Here is a 23828-nt window from a genome sequence, read left to right as displayed (position 1 = left end):
TCTTTTTTTTTAACACAGACTTCAGAGCTCCGCCTTACTCCACGAATCAATGAACAGGTGCGGATATATAGGGCACATGGATTTCCTTTAAATCTGGGAGTGGTCAAGCTGTCATGCAGAACGCTCATAGATTGCCGGTGGTGCTGAATTAACAGATGGATATCTGTGTTTTAAGCCCCCTATTGTTGGTCAAGCATTTAAGTACTTTCCTCTACTTTTGCTAAAAAGAGCCACAGCTTTTCTAGTGACATAGTTTAATGATTTTTTTTTTTTTTTTTTACCATCAATCCCGAGCGCCTGGATCTCTGCCGACTGATCTCTTTCCATGTTCATCAAATACTGGAAAAAATGGATTCACAAAAATGGCAATATGTTCCCAGCGGAGCAGCTGCTCTTGTAGTCACTCAACCTTGATAGCAGAGAGGACAGTCGCGCCTGAATTTGAGTTTCGTTAAATGCTTTTTGATCAATTAAAAGCACTAACGCCGTATTGTGACGCCAGACTTGCCCGGTTCACAGGCAGGTGAGGATCTTTGATGAGGATCGGTCGGGCCTCCGGGGAAGAAGACTTGAAGGTGTATCAGCGAGAGTTGAGGTCCGGCCATCTGGGAGACAATAAGTGCTTGGCTAAAAAGTACACGGGCGGACATGACATATCGCTGTCACAGTGATGTGCAGCCGCTAGCGTGTGATTCATAAGCATGTTGGGACATATAAACTAGAGACGGAGTTAACTAAAGGGAAGATTAGGCTGTAGAGTTTCCCTTCTTGGGCTCTTGGTAAATGGGGTCCCATGCAAAAGTCTTTTCTCTTCATGAATGAACATCAATAAGGACCAGTCTATCTAAGTAAAAGTTGGTCAATGGGGTGAAATATCTATATATTTGTGATGATTATATGATACTGTATCGATATTTAAAATACATTAACAAATATTTACGCCGTTCTTTTCATCTTCCGGCCACTAGATGGCATCAGTCATTAAGTCCTCAGCACCTAACAGAACAATGAAATCATGCGAGAACTGGGCGATGACTGAGGACGAGAGGATGCAGTCCAAGGCCGTTCGGATACGTTTTGGTTTGAAAACGAATGAAAGCAGTTGGGATTGATTTACAATAGACATGTGGTCTGTCAAGAGGTCAGTAGGTGGCACTATCAGTTTAAAAATGATGCGGAGACCGCCATCTAGTGGGCTCTGAAAATAATGACACCACTTCATGAAGCTTCTTTAGAACATCACTTCTACAAATGTACCCTTATTCCTACAGAATCGAAGTACTTTGCAACATATGTGTTGTGTTTACAACACTGATTCTGATATTGCAACATATCGTATAGTTGCCTCTTTATTGTGATACGTATCGTATCGCCAGATTCTTGCCCATACACGCCCCTTCTGATCGATGGTAAAATAAACTAAATACAGTTGATGATATACATGCACAACCTTAACCTTACATCCGAGTGTTTCGTCCCAAAGCGTTTCTAGTCTAATTGCATTCGTACCTTTTTTTTTTTAACTTGTTCCCACTAAGGAAGTGTACAGCATGTTACATTTCCAGATGGTGGAGTATGAATGCCGGGGTCTGTGAGGTGATTTTCGGGGACTGTATGCATGCTATGATTACGACATAATTAACACCCGGAGTAAGTGGGCGCGAGCAGCCAGCGCTGGTGCGCATGAGGAGGGGACTGTTCATTAACAAGATGCACTCTCTCAAACTTAGCCGCTAATAAGCCCCGGTGAAACGGAGCCCAGCCGTCCCTTGCATTGACCCTGGCACTGCTTGGGATAAGGGAAGGTTTTGTCTCCTGGAATAATTGCTCTTTTCACATGTTACAAGTGTCCTGACCCCCATGGTCGGCAGCCACTTTCCCTGCCATAATTACTCCTGATCCGCTCCAAATGAGTCAGCTGCATTAGGGCTTGCAATAACACCCGGGCCCCGGCTTCCAGAGCGGCATGGGGAGTCTCAGCAGAGCCGTCTGGAACAGGGGCTGCCTTTTCTCCGTGGCCTTACGGTGGTTTCCATCACGTCAGAGGTGCATATCTGACACTTGAAGTCAGCAGCGAGGCCCTGGGCCCTTCGCTAATGCTTACAGGAGACATTGTTGGCTCCCTCCGCTCACTTCGTGCTGTGGTTTGGCTGCAAACGACACACCAATTAAAGGAAAACTTCATTAGGCTGTTTTTTTTTTTTTTTTTCACCCTCACTTTTCAGACCCCTATTATTTTTAATTTATTCACATGGGGTTAATTAAAATGAATGTATCACAGAGATATGCAACAGCTTTCTAATTAAATTCATAGCTGATTCCTTTTTTTTTTTTTTTTCATAAGACACAAAACTGAGTTTGATAATTATTATAAAGGGCAAATTTTAGGAGTTGCTTATGATTTTTCTTGGCACAGCAGCAATAAGAGGGGAGATTTCGGTGATTTATCAAAAGGAGCTCAACAAGATATAGTATAGTATAGGACTTATGATAGACAGGTTCTCAATGCATGCTCAGCAATGCATCACTTTTGCTTCTGAACTATAACGGTGCAATTAGATGTGACACTCCATGATGTCTCCATCTTAATCTTTTTTAATTGATAGCCACGGGGAGAAAATGTACCCGAGCTCCCATGTTGGTCGCCCTTCGCTCTGGAAAAACGTGTTGTACAATTTAATAGATTTGGTCAAGTCATTGGTCTGTATGGCTGATGGAGCAAAGCCCCGTAAGACACGTGTTAGATCATTATTAATTGGGGGGTTTATTTGGCCCGACCAGAGTGCTTCATTGAGCTACTATAATCTCCTTACATTGCTAGAAAAACTGACCGACCTAACCAGAGAAAGGTCTCTTGGTCAAGGTGACCCAGTGGCCCCAGAAATAACACAAACATATGTGTTTTTTTTGGCCACCGGGTCACTTTGACCCAGAATGATTTCATCCCTATGCCTTATAGAGTGCAACACTTCTATCTTAGCCAGGATGAATGCTAATGGATAAAAGCTAATGGCTAAATGCTAATGGATGAAATGACTTCTTGTCCTTCTTAATAGAATCATGGATCCCTTGTGTTTCAAAAATAAAAGTTCCAGATCTACCAAATTGGTTCTTAATTAATACCCATTAAATATCTCAGATTACAGACGTACGATTAGCATGAACCTCTACAGGTCTAAACAAACCATTTAATGGGGAAATCAATAATTGAACAATCTCCGTAATGAGCTTTGCTGATACTGTAGTAGCATCTGAGCTGCTAGCATCCTGTAAAAGTAGCCAGAAACTTAAGTTTGATTTCAATTGAGATGAAGAACTGTATTTAAAACTACACCATTTGTGTAGCACCGGGGAACTCGTACCTACCACATTGTGATTGCCATCGGTGAAACTGTCGAACAATTAATCCTGTCACGGCCTCTTTCCCGCATGTTGCTACAGAATAATGCCCAACTTTTTTCCTTTTTTTTTTTTGGTGCACATTAAAAATGCATTTAGAGAAGACGGAACGTAGCCTTTAGTCGGACTCACCGGATGTCGTCTTGTGGGCTTAAGCCTGACATTTGCTGCCTAAATCCGCTATCTGATGGATTCTACTCGAGGTGAGACAAAGCCGTAGATTTGTTTTGAAAGACAAGTGTACCTGAAAAATAACTTGTGGGAACAGTGCATTTCTGCGCCGTTAATTCCCACAACATGACAAGTGATACTTTGGGCTAACAGCGGGCTGTGTAATTTATCCAGCGGAGATCTGAGCACTTGGAAATCAAAACAGTTTATGAGATCATGAATCATGCACGGGCGTTTGTGTTTGGCTGGATGTGAGCGAAGCACAAACAACGCTTCATCAGCCGACTCTGATGCCGTCTGATTAGAAAGATCTGTTATTTTCTTGCCTTGTAATGTTTGATATAACTCCTCCTGTGATGTTCAGGAAATACTAAGTACTTCAGTAACTATTCTTTCAAGGATTCCATCCATGTTTCTAGTATTTGGAGCTGAAAACGATGGCTCCTAGTGAACCAATGGGTAACACAAATATAGGATATGCATATACCTTGAGCGGTGTACATCAGGGTCTGGCATAAAGATCAATATTATAATTCATTATGAAGTTTTATCATGTCCAATTAAAGCTGAAGTACCAGTATTTGTGAGTTATTTCAGTTGACGATTCATTAAAAATGTAAACTTATTTATAGTTATAGTTGACTATTAATGTAAACTGATGTAATAATACAGTTTTTCTGTCTGGTACTAACTACAGTATGTGATTTAATTTACTACTAATAATTGTCAAGTTAATTTATCAAGGATTTCTAACTGCAAAGTTTAAAGAAGCTAAAATGTATTTATGTACAGTAGATCCATGACACATCCAAACTATTTGGATTGAAGTACTTTAATATTTGGAAGGTGGGTTATGTATATCAACAAATACCTAAATCATTGGAAAATACCTACTATGCTAATATATGCTTAAACTGTAAAGTTAGTTGTTTTTATTTTCTATTCGTGATGTGAACTAAAACTGTAAATCAGTAACAGGAAACCAGTTTACCGTGGATTCTGTGGTTTCATATTGTCTAAAATTGTCAATAGCTGGAGACTTTATTATCTAACAATGGACTTATAATAGTAGGGGCTAAATCACACCATGTCTCATTGAACCTTTTTTCTTTCATTAAAAAAAATGACGTGTGTGTTTGTCTACTTTTGCTATCAAGCAAAAAACATCGCTAGTTACTGTTGGTCCGAGGATAAAACCTTACGTCTCACTGGATATTTAGGAAGAGTTGATCAAGAATGGTTTCTGCTAGTGTTAATGATCTTGGAGAAAACAAAAGGGCTGGTCTATATCTCAGGATTAGTATCAACTGTGGTCATTTTTATCATCTTGGAAAAGTTAAAGTCCTGTCAGTCGTAAGTGACTGACATGGCACATTGAGACAAGACTAAAAATGTCTTGTAATTTGTACTTTAATTCAATCCAAATTAAAAAACCACACATGGATCTCATAGCTTTTTGACGTGAACAAAGGAGAGTAGGTACACATACAGTGTGATCACAATATAAACCACACATTGAGCAGTATTACTGAGTAGCCAAATGGCGAAACAAGTGTGTTTGTGTTTTTGTCAATGCAACATTGTTTTAGGGTTGCTGAGTTAGCTTCACATCATGTCACGCTAATGTTTCCTTGTTGCTGTGAGAAAACGCACATTGTCTTCGTGTTTCAGTTATAGTTTGTGTTTTATTCAAAAGAAGAAAACCCTTTGGTGACAGGTATTCATTGTCTCGGTGCACTCACCAACCAATCCAAACCTCCAAACCTCGCCAATCGCCATGAACTTTTCTATTAAGTTTTTTTACAATACGGAACATAAAGAGTTGGCATGAGTATAAGTGAGATAACAGGAAGGAACACCTGTAACCAAAAACAGACGTTATTATTTGATTCAAATCCAGCCCCGGCGTGTTGTCGACGAAAACAAAAGTGTCTTTTAAAGACGACCAAGAGACTTCCATCCACCGAGCCAAACGGTGACAAAGCGACACATTGAAGAAACTCTCAGCAACAACACTTAATGGGCTGTGAGGACCGGAGTGATGTTGGGGAAACTGCTTGGAAATGAATCGGCAGAAAAACAAGAAAATGTGAAACATTTTTTTTGCTGCAGATAGTTTTGTTTCTACTAGAAGAACAAGCCTGCCACACAAAAACCTTTTTTTTGAGTCAGTAAATTAGTTTTCTAAATATAAGAATGTACTGGAACAAGAATGAGTCGGTGGTTTGACTTGAGACGTTATAAATATGACGCACAGCTGACGGAGGCGTCTAGGAAGTAGAAATAATATTATGACTGTGAGAAACATGATCTAATTCTGCCTCAAAAGTTTAAGCCCAAAATTAAAAAGAACTGTGATTCATTGTGGTTTTCGAAAAAGCCGAATCCTAAACCAGGAAACCATAGTTAAGACTTCACAATGTGTAAAACAGGAGAACATGGGGAAAGTATTCAACTGAGTTTGACCTTTGATGTACTTTTAATGGCACTTTTTTTTAGACAACTTTGAGCGTCCTGCATGTATATTGAGTTGCTGAATCCCAAATCAGTTTTATGTGACTGTAAAGAAAAGTTAATAACATTATACATAAGTAAAGGATCGACAAGACGGGTCAACAGTTCATCAGAGATCTCGACTAACTTTTGTATTTTTATTTTTAAGTTCCAATTTTGACAGATAAGCCCCCCGACTACATCACTAGTACAAAATAATCTTATTGTATCTTTCATTTCTTTTCAAATGAGATGAAATACATTAATCTAAGTATATCTTAGTAGAAAAGGTGAAACAGTCATGTAGTAGTAAAGCAAAAAATACTTAATTTAAATAATAATAATCTTAATGTATCTTTTATTCCTTTCAAAGTGCGATTAAATCCTTTAATCTAAGTAAATATTACTTGGTGAAACATTCATGTAGAATCAGTGACAGAAGTCGGTAAAAATACTTAATTGAAATGCTCAAAATAAAAGTATCCATGTTATCATTCAGGTTTCATTTAAATCATAAAAAGTATATATTTATATTCCTATATCCCATATAACTCTTTTTGAAGTTTAAAGCTAAAACAATACATCACTTTAATCCTTTTTTACAGCAAAACCTATGAGTGGTCACATATATTATATTTGTGATTGTCTTAACATTTTTATTCGTCTATTTTTCAAGCACTAAAAGTAAAGAAAAATAAAGTGCAGGAAGAAGTTCTGACTGTTAAAAAAAAGCGTTCTTGCAACGGTAAAGGAATAAATGCAATAAAGTTGTAATATTTCTCAGAGCCTTGAGCGTAAAAAAAAAAATGCAATTTCAATATTGGTAATGAGGCAAGTTTAATTTTGAAGTGGGAGCAAACCAATAATACGAGAAAATGGCAAATACAAGAGAGTAAATTGCATTCCTGCGGAGACACTGAAAAGACTTAAGGAACACATAAAAGCAATCTCCAACTGGAAATTAGAAATCAACCCTCAGAAACCAAATAACAGAAAAGAAATATTACTGTCCACTTTCTAAATCAATATTACACCGCTACAAGACAGTATTACCATGGTAACGCCACTAAAGAATGAAGCAATTTTTTTTTTTTATTATTTCAAAATAAAAATCGCAGCCCGAAGCAGCACGTTTTATTACAGCAGCTGACAGATCAGCAGTCTGTGTTCATGTGAGGAGATGCTTTTCAATCACATGCCTTATGAATTTACACATTTCTGGGGGACGGGAGAATGACGGCGGGCCGTAAATTAGCGAGAAAGGTAACCGAGAATCTGTTCATCATATTAACTTATGGTTCACAGTTAACGTGCTGGCGCTGTCGTGAGATTAGTTTTTGTTTTTCTGTGATTTAAGGTCAGTTGACGACACAGACCAAGTGCTTCTCTAGAAAAGTAGAACATAGATGAGGTGAAACGAGGATAAATATTAAATACTTTGACGCATTTTTTAAAAAAGAACATGAAATTTGTCACATATTAAAAATGTTCTATGTTTCTCCAATGAATAACAAAAGGTCAAGTGAGGCAAAAATGAACTAAACTCAGTTTTTGTGAAATATCTTTTGAAGGGAGATAACCAACTTATCATTAAACATTTATTTAAGGATTTATATAAATGAGTTTCTTGATTTAATCATAATACATTTATTTTGAAACCTTACAAAAGTCTAAAATGAAAAATATTTTATTTATTTTATTTTATATACTTTATTTTGGTTTTGTGAGAGATAAAATGTAACAGGACATTGGTATAAATAATAAATAAATATTCTGGTAACTATAAATAAACAGAATATTGAGTAAATATTATGTTTTTGATCAATAGTATCAATCTAAAATAGTAAACATTTTTATTTTCTCTATTCCTTTTCAAATTACAGTTGAAAATACTTTGAATACAGATTGAAAACTGTAGAAATTATACAATTGTACACCAGTATAAAAACAAAAATGTCAATAAGATCTTGTAGATTTACTGAAACTGATGATAACAAGATGATAGTGAAGCCGATAAACAAATGAAATAAACAGTCGACCATAAATATTGACTTATTATTCTCATTTTCACGTCTTTAAACTAAGTTTTATTATGTTAAACTGTATCACAGTAAATCAACAACCATCTTATTCCCATCATAAGTCCATTCTTTTATTACATTGTTTCAAACAAGTTATGTTATTTGCTCCAAAGTAAGACAAAGTTCAAACTAATTGAACCTGGATGCTGTGGCTGATGAAGTAATAGTACTTGATAATAAAAAACATTGGTGAGGAAGTTCTCTCTGCAAGCCTTCAGAGTTTGCACTCAGGGTCCAAACCCACTGATGATCTGTTTAACAGTCCAGGGACGACTCGGAGACTTAAACAGCCCTCGCCGTTGATTCAATCAAGACAAACACGTAATAATCATGCACTTATGCGGCCACCCAAAAACACAGACCCGCACCTCTGCTCGCCCGTGTTTGTGTGGCCAGTAAATGGATACATTAGACGGGAGGCTGGAATTGACAAGCCTATAACTTTGGAGCCAATAAACGTTAAGAGGCACCACGGTGAGTGAGACCAGACCCCGGGCAGCTCTGTTGACAACCTGGCCCAACTGTCGGGAGCTGGCTCCAGCAAATAAAGGGTGAAGCTTTTAGGCAATGAGCAGCAGGTGATCTCAGCTTTTCTGCAAGTCCTAATGCTTCTAAAAGCCACTCTCCCTGCTTCTGTAATTGGGCATCAGTAGTTAATGTAGTATTGACTGCATTACATGCTCTTGTGCATCCTTCCCCACTAATGCCATTTGCATCACCTTGTACATTTACCATATTGCTTAGCCAATAACTGTTAAAAGCAATATGAACCATGAATCACAGGGAGGGGGAAAAACTTTTAGCTGGACAGACATTCAAAGCAGACAATTTACAGTTGAGTTAATTTGGGTACATTAGCGGATGATTCAGGCGGACAGAAGAATTTACGTCTCTGCCACATTGGTTAAAAAAAAAAGGGAAAAAAAAGAAAAGAAAAACAAAGTGGAAGAGTGCTCTGTGTGAGAGATGTGTTATATCAATTTTACAACGTTAATAACGGGTAACCTACATCAGTTTTGGAGGGCGAGCCTTCAAAAGATTAGCTTGTCACACGCTCTGTGATTAATGACTGTGTTAATAAACAGGTGGTTGATCGTTTATAAGCACTTATGAAGTCGTCCTAACCTGTTCGAGGATCGTCATTTTGCAGAAAAACAAGTGTGTTTTAACCATCGATTCATTCTTTTTTAACAATATGCTACATCTGTATCGTCGTAAAAACTTTATACTTTTTATAAATTTCATAAAAACTAAGGAAGATAGCTTAACATTATCATTTTCACAGTGTGTTGAGTTAAACAAGTGTCATTCTTCTACTCCGACTAGTATTACTAGCACTCAAATATTGGTAAATATGTCAAAATATAATCAACAATGACACTTTTTATTTGTAATCAAACTCAAAGTGTTCAATATTATTTTAATGCATTAATGACTTCTACGCAGGATATAAACCATGTTTTCCAGGTGTCACTCATGCACTTGTCAAGAATATATTGATTTATGATGAATGTCAAAAAAAACAAACACCAAAAAGCTTTATTTTTTAAGAAAAACTCACACTATAACTACATTCTTCGCAAACTATTATTATACATAATAAAACTCTAAAGTTAAACATGTATTAATGATTTCAGTGCTTCTAAAGATGATTAAAAACCACATTTATTTCACAATGTGATTAAACAGGTGTCATTCTTGCACTTGCCACGAATATAACTACATCTATTAATAGTGAAAATCTCGACAAAATCCTTTTTTTTTTTCCTTCCAAAAAAACTATCACTGCATGTTTACCTTTTTCCCCTCGTTGTGATGTGACGTCACCACACGTTATTATATAGCCTCCATTAAACATGTTGCACTATATATATTTATATGTATTGAGGTCAACAAGTGTCAGTCAAACTATCATTATTAATATACCTTAAGACATCTGAAACAACCCCCCCCCTCTTCCATCCATGCACGAGCTCCATCCAATATGGGACACCATTAAAGGGAGAGAGTTTTTTGATTTAAATGAAAATTAATGAGATTGCTTCACCCATTAACCTAAATACATTGAAATAGATAGTTAATGCAAGGAGGCCTATTTGGCTGGGGAAGGCGGTCGCAGCATTATCCATAATTTGCAATCAAGTTAAAAGCACTCTGCTGTCATCTCCCATCCCGGGGAGATGTCAAAGGCTCGCTAACTTCACAAACGCAGAAAGCACTTAAGAGGAGCAGGAGGAGGAGAGGCGAGAAAGGAGCGTCTGGTTATCCTCAAAGTCCATTAAAAAAAGAAAAAAAAAAAAAAAAAGAGGAGACACATCCAGTCCAAAATAAACAGTCCGTAACTTTCACTGAGAAAATGGATGGAAGTGAACGGGTAGTCCCGGGGAATGATTCTTATTATTATTTATGTGTTGTTATTACGGTGGTACTACTCACCCTCTTCCTTGTCCAACACCATGGTCCTGAGGAACGAGGAGTCCTTCCCCGGCCGATCCGTCCTTGGCTCCAGCAGGATGCTCGGTTCCGCTCGCGCGGGGTGGAACGTGAACGCACCACGATCAACGGAATAAAAAAAGAAGAAAAATAAAAGAAAAAAAAGAAAAAACCCCTTTCGAAAAATATATCTACCGCTTGGCTTTTTTTTTTATATCAACTACAAACGCGGAGAAAATCCGTCCATAAATCAAACAGCGTCGCTTGATCAAATTCCATGAACAAGACGGAGAAACAAAAAAAACGAGGAGAGAGTCTTGCTGGTCGTCGATGTGCGCGGAGGAGAGACACGGACTCGATCCTTCTCTCCTTCTTTTTTTTTTTAAAGCAACAAAAAATCGTCTCTTCCCCCTTTTTTTTTTTTTTTTTTTTCTTCTTCTTCTCCTCTCCGGGAACTCTATTGAAACAAATCCTTTCGCCGCGAATGTGACAAGTGTTGAGATGATGTTGTGGTGGTCTGTGTGAGGGGGTGGCAGTGGTGGTGGTGATGGTGGTGTAGTAGGGGGGGGGGGTTGGCTCTGGTGGTGGTGGTGGGAGAAAAAGAAAGTCACGCCGCCGCCGCTGCTCCGCGAGAGTGTCTGTGGAGCTGAACCTTCCGCGCCGCCGAATAAATGCCGCTTCTTCTTTCCCGCGCTCACTCCAGGATCCCCGCGTTAATTAAATCAATTCATTACGCCGGGATCTGATTAGCAGCCCTGCCCCCCCCCTTTGAATCAATTATTCAATACACAAACATAATTGCTTGTGCCAGAGGTGTCTAAGTATTAGCTTATTTAACTCCAAGGACACTAATTACCCCGAGGGCGAGGGAACTTTTCTCATTAATTCTGACAAAACACAAAAGCACAGCTAAAGGAAAAAAAAAAAAAAAGAAAAAAGCGCTCTCTCTCTTTCTCTTTTTCTCTCTCTCTCTCTTTTTCTCTCTCTCTATGTGTCGCTCTACCCGGTGTCACGCACGCCGACACTGGCTGGCGCGCGCACGCCGATGATGGTGTATTGATACTCGCGCACGCGGATGCGAGGAAGGGAGGGAGGGAGGGAGGAGAGAAAGAGAGTGATGGAGGAGACGTTTAGTACAGTTGATAGGGTCCTAGGTTCAAATCCCAGTCGTGCCTCAACCTTTTTTTTTTTTTTTTTTTTAAATGTAAGTCTAGTGTAAAAAAGAAAAAGAAAGAAGATAAACTTTAAAACATGTTGAAGCAATGACTAGTTATGAATGACAATATAAAATGTTTTTCTGGAACTCCTGTTGTGTTATCAGTGTTATCTTGACCTTTAAAGTATATACTTTATTGAATATTGTTTTGATTGTTTAAGCGCTTTGTGACCCTGGTCTGGAAAAGCGCTATACAAATGAAAATTACTTACTTACTTATTATTTATTTTTATTTTTATTTATTTTTTATGAAAAATTGCTGTTTTCTGTGGCTATTGGAAAAAACAATTTCAATAAAGTTTTACCTTACCTTACCTTATTATACATAATAAAACTCTAAAGTTAAACATGTATTAATGATTTCAGTGCTTCTAAAGATGATTAAAAACCACATTTATTTCACAATGTGATTAAACAGGTGTCATTCTTGCACTTGCCACGAATATAACTACATCTATTAATAGTGAAAATCTCGAACAAAATTCTCTTTTTTTCCCCAAAACACTGACACTATCACTGCATGTTTACCTTTTTCCCCTCGTTGTGATGTGACGTCATCACACGTTATTATATAGCCTCCATTAAACATGTTGCACTATATATATATTTGTGTGTATTGAGGTCAACAAGTGTCAGTCAAACTATCATTATTAATATACCTTAAGACATCTGAAGAAGAAACTTTAAAATATGTTGAAGCAATGACTAGTTATGAATGACAATATAAATATACTTAAATATATATTTTTACAGATTCAAGATTCAAAGCATTTATTGTCATAGGTACTACGTACCATGAAATTCTTTCTTTGTACCCTCAACAAAAGTGCACAGTAAAAATAAACATATATATATATATCTATATATATACATACATATATAAATAACTATATATTCATTTGAAAGAATAAAAATCTAAAAAAAAACAGAGCAACAAAAAAAAAAGATAAACTTTAAAACATGTTGAAGAAATGACTAGTTATGAATGACAATATAAATATACTTAAATATATATTTTCACAATACAGATTCAAGATTCAAAGCGTTTATTGTCATAGGTACTACGTACCATGAAAGTCTTACTTTGTACCCCCAACAAAAGTGCACAGTAAAAATAAACATATATATCTATATATATACAAACATATATAAATAACTATAAATACATTTGAAAGAATAAAAATCAAAAAAAAAACAGAGCAACAAAAGTACAAGTAGTGCAAATAGTGCATGAGGTAGATGTGGGGTTTTAACTGTTAAGTCTGATGGCGGTTGGAAAGAAAGAGTTTTTCAGTCTATAGAGTATATTAAGTCGGTGTTGTTCAACCACTAGTGTGCCTTGAGGGATCGTCAGGTGTGCCGTGGGAAAATATCAAACTTTACCTAATTAGTCCAAAAAAAATTATTTATCTGCAAATAAAAGAGAAGAGAGCTGAGATTGGCTGCTCTGTATGTCAATCAAATGGTTATTGGATTGGTTGAAATGTGAGTTCTTCTACTAGAGCAGCTCAGAATTCTCGCTGCAGAGTTTTGTATGAACTGCAGGCGAGACATTAAACTGCATATCCGAGGATTGTTACATATAAATTAACTAATGTGTTGACTTAAGAGTCTTAAATAGATGTTGTACTCTATTGTATCATCAGTATGTGTCTGTTTGTACAAAACTCTATTTTTATTGAAATATTTACTTTAGAAAATGTGCTTAAGCCCCGCCCACTGAAAAACGGTTCATTTTCCTGGAGATGAAAGCCACGCCCACTCTGCTGCGGTTGGTCAAACATTAAGGTTTGTCACATTGCTTCTTAATCCTGGAAGTCTCCACCTCCAAGGGACTTGTTGTATAAACAAAGCGGGGCGTGATTACAGCTGGCTTGAGGAGGAGTGAAGACCTTTATTGCATCATAATGGACTCCACTCTTGTAACCTCTCGTTCGCCCAGATTTCAGACTGGAGGGAACTTTATAAAGTAATAAGTTCAAAACATGGTCATCATGAGAGACTTACTGCATCTTGGAGAGGAAGACTTCAAAATTTGAAACATGAGAGGGAGTCAGGAGAGTTGGGTTTTTAACTTTAGTTGACCTTTAAGGAAAAGTGTCTGCCATGACAGTCATCAACACTTTGTATAAACAAAGGGAGCGTGATTACAGCTGGCTGGAGGAGGAGTGAAGTCATTATTACATCTTGATGGAGTCCGCTCTCGTAACCTCTCATTCGCCAAGATTTCAAGCTAACTTTATAAAGTAATAAGTTCAAAACATTTTCATGATGAGAGACTTACTGCATCTTGGAGAGGAAGACTTCAACATTTGAAACCTGTCAGTCAGGAGAGTTGGGTTTTCACATTAGTTGACCTTCAACAGTTGAGAGCCTCCCCCCGGTACAAATCTCACTCAAGAAAGCGTGTTTTTGAAGTCTAATGTATCTCAGAAACGAAAAAATGGATAAAAATTTAGATTTCTCAATTTACAATCAACATGTAAATATAGGGTGTTTGTTCATTTTTGTCTTTAAGTTTTCGGCTGCGCGAGGAATGACAAAATCCTGCCGATGACTGAGGACTAGAGGATACAGTCGAATCAAGCAGTTTCGAAAGCTGATGTTTGGACTTACTCTGGTTTCAAAACGAATACATCAGTTACGACTTCGTCAAGAGTCATGTGGTCTGTGAATTCTGCAACACCAGAGTCAAGTACTCGACAGTGATCTTTAGTATGTACTTTTTTGAGTATTGTTTTGATTGTTTAAGCGCTTTGTGACCCTGGTCTCGAAAAGCGCTATATAAATAAATATTACTTACTTAGTTACTTACTTACTTACTTCAAATATATCCTTGTTCCTACAGTATCACGATATATCGTTTCATTGCCCCAGTATCGTGATACGAGAACAGATTGCTGCCAATACACAGCCCTGGTCATTACCCGAAGGATTGACTTGCCCGAGGTAACACAGTTAGTCATAAAACTGAAATATTGATGCAGATGAAAGGGAATTTAATGAAAGCAGATGCTGAGCGTAGAAAAAAAACAGTATTTTTTTTGTGCTTCAAGCAGAAATTAGTGGCCAGTTATTCATGGTTCAAGTAAAAGACTACCTTTAACAGCCACTTCACATCTCCTAGCCAGAGCGAGGTTTAACCGTAGCTCCGTCATCACCTTCTTGAACGTCTCTATGGTTATTTGTGAAACAAACAAACAAACAACATGGTGTTTTTTTTCAAGAAATGTATTCGTAACACATTTTAAAGAGGTTGATTTATCTTTTATCCATTCATTCATTTGCTACTGCTTATTCCCTTAAGTGGGTCACGGGGGTCTGGTGTCCATTCCAGTTTCTTCGGACACCCTGGACAGGACACCAGTCTGTTTTAGGGCACACAAAGTCATATATATTTATTATAACTGTAGATTATGTTGTATGGAGGTGTTTTTTGTCTGTTCGGTCAAAAGATCATTAACTTGTTTTATGATTAAAAAACAACTTGATAGTGAATTAAAAATAGAAAACTTGTAACCCACGGTGCAGCCTTGCCAAAGGATCTTAAAAAGTCTGTAAACTGAAATATCGATGCAGAGCAAATTGCCTTTAATGGAAGTAGATAAAGAAACAAAGGATTAAAAATAAAACTGAGCTGATCTCACAAGAATGGCCGAATCATCACAACCCTTTTTTCACAACCACTTTACTCAGACATTAGAACAAAGTGATATCTTCACGCCAGATTTAAACTTGATCTCTATCTGTTGCATAATCTCCCTGAAAGTCTTTATTGTTTCTTTTGACAAATAAACCTTATTTTTAAATGTATGACTTATATTTGATAACTAGTCAAAATGGTTAATGATCCTTGTTTAAGCAAAAAGCAAAAACATATTCACCACATACTGTATATAACAAACTTGGGGTTATGTTCAAAACATACAGCATCAAACATTCAAATATCTTTTCCCCTGTGGAAGTTAAATTTTGTTGCTGTTTTGCACTGATATCTAGTTATCAATAACTGTTGACACGGTCGTTGACTGAACATGAAATGAACATAGGTGGTAACTTAATGGGTTTACTTTGGTTAGTTAGCAGATTATCCTTAACCCTTATGGTCCCTTGATCGTATTCTTGTTACTCATAAAAGAAAATACACATTTCAGACAGTAATAATCAACATACCATAAACTATATAATAGTTTTTTCTTTCTGTGCCTTAAGGATCAATGCCTCACATCACATGATCCCTATAGGCCTGGGGGCCAAATCCGGTCCACCAAATCATTTTACGTGGCCCGCCAGACGGTTCACTTAAAATCAAAGTATATTCCTTTTCACATCAATAGATCGTCCTATGAAGATGCAAGTGGAACAGAGAGTCCAGATGTCAACAATTATACAGCGACTCTAAATAACAGTAACATTGAAGAAACAGAGATTATTAAGATCGGTCGACTGCTTTTGGCTCTTGTGTCATTGAGATAGAGACCCCGACCTTAGATTTTTGGGTTGTATTTACAGTTTAAAGTACACAACTCACAGCATCTCTGCATAGTTTTGGTGTATCCTTAACACAAGCTTATTATACATAATGTTATTTATTAAATATTTTGTTAAAAGTCTAAGTACTATGAAAAGTCTTAGAGAAAACCTAATTTATTCATTTATTTAATAGTGAAAATAACTATTGGACACAACAAGGATGCGTGTTAAAATTGGTAATAAGAAAAAACAATGCAGTTTAAATAAATATATTTAAAGAACCCAACAACCCCATGATATTTCCAGAGATAAATACTCAATATAAGTCCCTAAGGCAACAACTCAATTTCCCCAGAAGAATATAACACTTTGTTAGTGCGTGTGACTATTTTTTTTCTGCGAAAATAAAAAAGAGATAACTTCTAATTGAGCAGAGTTAAGCAGTTAATTAGTGTCCAGGCACAGTTTCGTTTACCCGGCAAGATAAACAGTCGCTCAAAAAAAAAAAAAAAAAAAAAAATGAGACGACACAACAGATGGGCTGTGTTTTTGATTAGCGGCTCGATGGAATGCTCACTTCTCTCAAATCTGGTAAATATAATTGTTGCCCGTTATTGGCAAGATGAAAGTGTCGCCGTTTCGTGGTGAAGCCTTAAATAGCAGCGCTTTTTCTCCCCCCTCTCGCCCTGCGGAGACTGTTAACCAATTAAGGGTGAGATCCAAGAAAGATTAGCCATTTAGGAGAGAGAAGCGGAGTTTAGCTTCAATGATGTCGGCTCGTCTGCAGCCAGCAGGCCGTCTATGGTGTGAGGCTGCTCAGTCTGTCCTTGCCTTCTGTTGCGGCAGATATTTCAAACTCCGAAGCTATCCTATTAACCCTATTATCATTAGCCATTCTGCAATTAAGTCATTTGCCCACGAGAAGCGTTTCCCTGCGATAATTAAAAGTATTAACACGGCTTTTCCCGACTGTGTGGGCTTCGCGAGCTTCGGCAGAGGTCGGAGCATGAAAAAAAACAAAACAAAACAAATCTAATTTTAGTTTAACTCAATGTCAAATATTTACCAATCGCACGACATAACTTTCCAGCAGCACTGGTTAATGAGCTCAGCGTAGCTTCCAGTCAAATGTATACCAGCTCACTGTACATAGCCTGTAGGGGTAATTTCAGCTCTTTGGTCAGCAGGCTGTGCCGAGATTGGGTTGGCCCTGAAATCAATGGTCTGATCCCTCTCTGTCCTGCTTCCTGGCTGACATGCCTGACTTTTCATCTTCACGGTCACATAGATTGATGACTTATGACGGAGTGTGTATGTTTGCTGACCTCTAGCAAAGTGAGTGACACACAATTAATCCAATCACGCAGAAAAATGGCAAGAAAAGGGGAAAAAAAAAAAAGAGAGGTTTCGGTGCAATCAGCTCCCGACTTCAAATGGCCATCAAGATTGAATCTCGGGAAAACAACGGGAGGTAATATGGTTTGGTGCATGATGGCCTGTGGCACTGAGGCGTGACACCAATTTCATTTTAAGCCAATACTGATCGTAGATATTAGCCGCTATCAAATTGTTGATAAGTTGGAAGGAAATAATAAAAAGTCGTCCATCATTCATACTCCACTTAACCAATGCGGGATCGCGGGGGCAGCAGCTGAGCTAAAGAGACCCACACTTGCCCGATCCTCTGTAGGTGTTAGCAGGTAAACTGATTCAGACCCCAGCATGGGTCCGACCCAGGGTTTCCTCCCTTGTATCCCACAATTAAAATGTTTTGTTTCTGTTTCCTACATCAAAAATCCAGCCAATAAAAGAACTCCCGGGTTGATCATGTGATCGATGTCCTTCCAGAACAAACACATTTTTAGTTAAAGTACTGTTCTTAACGTGTGTTCAATTAAGTTGTTCCAAATCTTATACATTTACAAACTGATGACATTTTAAAGACATTAATTCTCTAATATATAGGATTGAATGGATTGTTTTTGGCTCCCCCTGTGTTGACCAGTTAAACTGCAATGTTGTGAAACCTCTGTTATGTTGTGGCCAAATACAGCATGTGCATTTATTTACAAAACGGGCTCTGACTGTTCAGTTTCTGGTTTAACCTTGATAACTTCAAAAGTACTTCATATACAAAAAAATAGTCTATGACACACTAGTCTTTGGGCTCATGATTGTAAATCAATAATTACGTAACATACTGCATGTACACAATATTATAACACAGAGAGTGCCATCTAGTGGCCTTCTAAAAAATAAAACACTGTATTATGATACAGGCTTCAATACTCAGCTCAGAATCCGATTTTTTAATTACCATTTTCAGTGCGAAACCACTTTTTTTGGTATTGTGTGCAATAATAAACAAGAAACAAAATATTAATTATAGATAAAATGGTTAAACTCTAGTTAGTAATACTAGCAATACTTCTAGTTAGTATTGCATGGTGGTATTTAAAAGAGTGTGTACAATTGTATATAATAAATCAAATGTATATTAAGAAACCTGTAGGATACTTGCCACAACACATCTACTATGTATTTCCAAATACACGTTGATCCTTCTAGAAACATCTGTTATTGCTCATGTGAACGACCAGATAAAAGGGGTTTTCTGTCGTCGAACGCATCACCATCACCTCCAATGTTTCTTGGCTGAACATCCCGTTTCCTTTCATTCGACGGAGTCACCTGCCAAGCGTGTTCCAGAGCTGCGTGTGCGGGACACTTCTTGTCACGTCAATGAAGATATTTAATGTATTTTTGAATCTGGCTGACATTTCAGGAGAGTGACATTTGAAGTCTATTGCACCAGAGACCATGTATCTTGCTCCGGCTCCCTTTTTTTTTCTTTTTTAACCCGAGATCAGACATGGATCGGTGCCCGGGTGGCTATCAGTCACCATAGTTGTCATCATTATAAATTACCTATTACCTTTGTGTTAAGCCCTAACACTCTGTCTTCGACACATGACTTATGTTGCCCCCCCCCCCCCCCGCCCCGCCCCCCCACACACTCCCGGCTCTTTTGTCTTGGGTCCAAACGCAGAAGCTCTTCCTCGCTTCACATGCGCCGGCGCCGGGGTCAGAACATGCTAGAAACAGACGCCTAAGTGGGCCTCTCTGATACATAGTTAATTAAAATTCATTGCGGAGCGTGCATTAGCCGCGCCCGTGTGTTTATGGCGGGCTTCAAATGAAGCCACTACAAAACAGTGCCCCGTAATTAACCTCTAATCAGATAGCACACTAGTGTTGTGTTCGTCCCGAGGCTGCCCGCCATTGGACAAGGGGGTTTGAGAGCGAGCGAGGGAGAGGGGACGAGGGCCCGTTCTATAGTTCAGAATAGCTAAGCAGATTAAAACCTCATATCAAACATGATATTTACAGACGAGGCTCAGCGGAGAGTGCTCCTTTTATGTGGGATGGAAAGAGGCTGCGGGGCTGAGCTTTTAAAGCCATGTCCCTTAATTGTATTCCGGCTAAGTGGGATGAACGGTGCTTTTTAATCAGACCACTGACGGGGCTCTGTGTTGTGAAAGTACAGAGATGACGTTTGATAGTTAGGATGTTGAGTGATATGCTTTTAGCCGAGGGGTTTCATCAGCTGCTCGCAATATTCTAATGCATCCTTACATTAAACTGACATTCACGACGGTGTTGTTTTCACCGACAAATAATTGAAATGGAGAAAGAAAAAAAGAAAAGGAAAAAAAGCTTCCTAACCGAACGCCTCTCTTTGCATTTAGCTTGTTCTCTGAAATAGTAATTGTGCGTTATGTGCGAGTCTGTGTGAGGACAATCCAGACTTGGACACGGTTTAACTGGAGGGAGATTTGAGACTCGGCTCCTCCTAGTGGTTTGTATTTGCTACTATTCTCTTCATCATGGCACAAAACAAACCTTTTCTCCCTTTTGTATCAACCATTTTTCTATAGAATACCAGGAGGATGAAAACTAGGGAGAGAGAAAGAACATGGCGGTGAAACAAAATGATCAATTAGACCAGTCGGTGAAAGAAATATGGAATAAAAGGTGGATATAAGGATCAGAATCATAAACTTTTATTGCCTGTGTTGTAAACGTAACAAAGGATTTTTTGTGGTGTCAGTACAGAACAAAATAAGCGATAGAAAAACCGAACCAAGGACAAGTAAGTAAATAACAGTTATTTGTAAAGCGCCTTTCAAGACCAGGGTCACAAAGTGCTTGAACAATCAAAAGCAAAACACAGTTAAAAATACCTACACATTTATAAACTACTTAAAGGCCAAGAAAATATAGAGACATTGAGTCCCAGACTATCAGGAAAAAGCACAAATAAATGATGTTTTTTGAAGGAGTCAGTAGATCATCAAACACAGATGAAGATCGTTCCAAAGCTTAGGAGCAGTCTGGAAGGATTTCTCTCCTCTGGTCCAGAACTGTGTGCGAGGAACCATCAGTTGATCCTGATCCACAGACCTCAGAGCCCGAGCTGGAGTGTAAGGTGGGATCAGATCACTGATGTAAGGAGGAGCCTGACCATGAATGGATCTGAAAGTAAGAACCAGACTTATTTAAATTGATCCTGAAAGAAACTGGCAGTTTCTTGAAGTGAAGAGTGAAGAGTTTTAAGGATCGAAGAAATGTGAGTTCTTCTACTAGAGCAGCTCAGAATTCTAGCTTCAGAGTTTTGTATCAACTGCAGTCAAGACAGCTCCTTCTTGTTGAGACACGAAAAGAAACTGTAACAATAGTCTAAAAGAGAAGACACAAACATATGGATTATAAGCTCCAGATCGTGTTGTGAGACCATTTTCCCAAGTTTAGAGATTTTTCTCATTTGAAATAAACAGTTTTTGGTCTGTTTTTTTTGCAGTGTTGTACTAAAGACATGTATTTTTTCAAATACAACACCCATGCAGCCATTCCTATATACTTACACATTTATGTGTGTATTTATTTCTCCTCAGCTATTGAATCCAGTGTATTTATACCCGTTTGAACATATTTCCGATCAATATTTTTCCTGCTTTTACTCTGGATGTTTTTTATTTCCAAACTCCTTATTATCACCTAATTGCGGAACTGCTGTCATTCCGTCATTTCCCAAGCAGCTGATGGAAAAATAATCCGAGGTATACTTTAGTTTATCAACATATAGCAAACCAGCCTTCATGTTCAAGTCAATTCTCCTCATTTAAAATTCATGACCAATCAAACGCAGACAAGGTGTCATTCGGTAGGGAGGAAATAAGGGAGAGCGAATCCCTTTCCCAAACAGTTAATCCAACTTTAATCCTAGTCATTAGGAATTAGACATGCAGAGCTGTCCGTCCGTGCCTCTAAATTACAATCAAACGGTTACCAATTACACAAATTATTGATGGTAGATTCTCTTTTCAACTGCAAATTAAGGCTATTAAGGAAGGCTCCTTTTTAATGCAAAAGTGACTAATTAACCAGCGGATGGGAAATCTGCTGCCCAGATATCAAAAAAGTTCTCGGCACACATTGCAGAAACACAAGGGATCCAATTAGTTTAATTATCAAAACAGCTAATTAAAATTGCACAGTTCCTAATTAGTTCTTTGCTTTTGCCTCTAATTGACAGCATGGAGATAAATGGGCTGCCGATGAAAATGGGGAGAGCTGAAAAACAGGAGAAACTTTGGCGGAATATTTATGCTGACTTTATCTCCGTCTGTGTGGCAGCCCTTGAAAGTGGAAAATTAATGACCTTAATTCCCAAACTGTTTTTCCTCTAACGGTGCTCCCCTCTGCGCTCCTGATGCACCCTCCTTTGTATGGGCCTGCCACCCTGCCAACTGCTGGAATGGGAAAAAGGGGGTACTTGGGGGCGGGTTGGAGCCACGATTCTCCTCCTAATGTGACAGCTCCCACCTAACAATGGGGAAAGATGAAAGAATGGAGCAGATGTAACCGCTGGGAGTGTTGCATCATGGGACTAAGACTCAGTTGGACTTTTTTTGTGAGCACTTCTGTCATCTCTGATTGTTTTTCGGAAGTTTGGACTCTAGTTTGATCCTCAAAATCAACTGTATTTGTTACTGACCACTTATAAATACATCGACTTAGTACCTGAAACGACAATAATCAGAATTTATACATTTTCACACAAAGATTGCTTCCAGTTTGAAGGATAGAACTTCTATCAAGAACTCTTGCCTCAGAAGGAAACCAATAGGTCGACCATATTCCGCTTGTTGATGTTGTTTTTCTTCAGGCACTCTGGTGACCTCCCTGGTCCTGAAATTCCAGTTCCTGACATTGAAGACGATTCCATCTAGCTTAGCAACAAAATTTGGTGATGCTAACTTTAAGGTCTTCCTTGAAGTGAATTCAAGGGCTTTCACACTTCTGACCAAGTCTCAAATCAAGGTCTGTTTTCGTCAAAAGACTAATTCGCATGGGACTAGTTTTACCTGTGGACCTTTGGTGATTTATAAACTTCCACCCACCTCTGTATTATTTGAAGTACATTTGCTTAGGATAAGCAACGTCTGAAAAATGTATGTTTTACTGACATTATGGCCAAATATGTCGTCACTTCTACTTCAGGCAATGACAAGATGGCTGCGCCCGTTGTATCTCACGCTCCGAAACGTGAACACTCCAAAAGTAGGCACTGGACTCGAGACGAGACGCTAAATTTAATATCAGTATGGGGCTAATCTATGGTGCACAATCATACGGTGTGGGAGTGGATTTACGCAGAAAGCGAAAAGGTAGCATATACGCGGCAATATTGAAAAGCACACAATTACAATAATAAACACCGGGACGCAGATTCGCACTGGACTAGTATTATCACACGACGCCTGTGCTAGGCCGAATACAGAAGGTAATATGCAGTGAAATTATCACATTACGAATCACAGATATGACGCATTCGCACAGGATGAAATCTGTGACATTCTCCGCAATTATTACAAATCACCTTTGATCCACAGGTAATACTTATCCCATGCGGACCAGGTTTTACATGTAAACATGAACATACCAAGACTTTGGTCCTTGGCTTTTTTGGAAAGAAGGTGTCGGAAGTCCAGCATATACTTTTAGATATTGTGCACAGAAACTTGGCTGAAGACACAGTAAAGAATGTATAAGAAGTGACTCAAATTTACAAAAAAAATCTGTGGCTAAATTATGTTTTAATCTGTTTTTGGTAGGTGGACAAAATACATAACCAAGTGCACAATATGCATCGTAACCATGGGTTATTTCGGCCACGCCACTGGTGATGGGAGATTTTCTTCTTTGTTGGTCAAAAACAAATCCGTGCCAACAGGACATTGCAAAGTGGACTTTGGCCCTTTATGGTTTGGGCACACGGTCTGAAAGCTTCCTTATGTTTATCTTCAGAAATATTTTCCAGAATGAAGTGGCCTAAAGAATCCCTATAGTGTCTATCTCCCCGGCACAGTGGGACTGTCGAGATTCCTGAACGCTCTGGAAGTTTTCTTTGTCAGTTTTATCGTTGAGGAAGTGTTTTGTTTCCTAATGGTTCTTCAGTTTTGACTCCATGAGGTTTTTGTCCTCCTTTGTCCTTGAGA

At 38.3% G+C, this 23828-nt stretch overlaps 1 protein-coding gene across 2 annotated transcripts in view; it reads right to left on the bottom strand.

Moving 5' to 3' along the window:
- Nucleotides 1-11482, bottom strand: part of lmo1 (LIM domain only 1) — a 138559-nt gene extending 127077 nt beyond the window's left edge. Inside the window, exon 1 of one of the 2 annotated variants that reach the window (XM_087793755.1) lies at nucleotides 10581-11482. In XM_087793755.1, the coding sequence (XP_087649881.1) occupies nucleotides 10581-10602 (22 nt within the window). In that variant the 5' untranslated portion in view covers nucleotides 10603-11482. The remainder of the gene's footprint in view (nucleotides 1-10580) is intronic. The other variant, XM_087793754.1, reaches the window with a different exon arrangement.
- Between the last annotated feature and the right edge of the window lie 12346 nt (nucleotides 11483-23828).

Source organism: Callionymus lyra, chromosome 6, assembly GCF_982586985.1.
Source record: "Callionymus lyra chromosome 6, fCalLyr1.hap1.1, whole genome shotgun sequence".
Classification (NCBI taxonomy): domain Eukaryota; kingdom Metazoa; phylum Chordata; class Actinopteri; order Syngnathiformes; family Callionymidae; genus Callionymus; species Callionymus lyra.
Note: the sequence above shows the minus strand (reverse complement) of the source record. Positions and strands in the feature narration are given on the sequence as shown.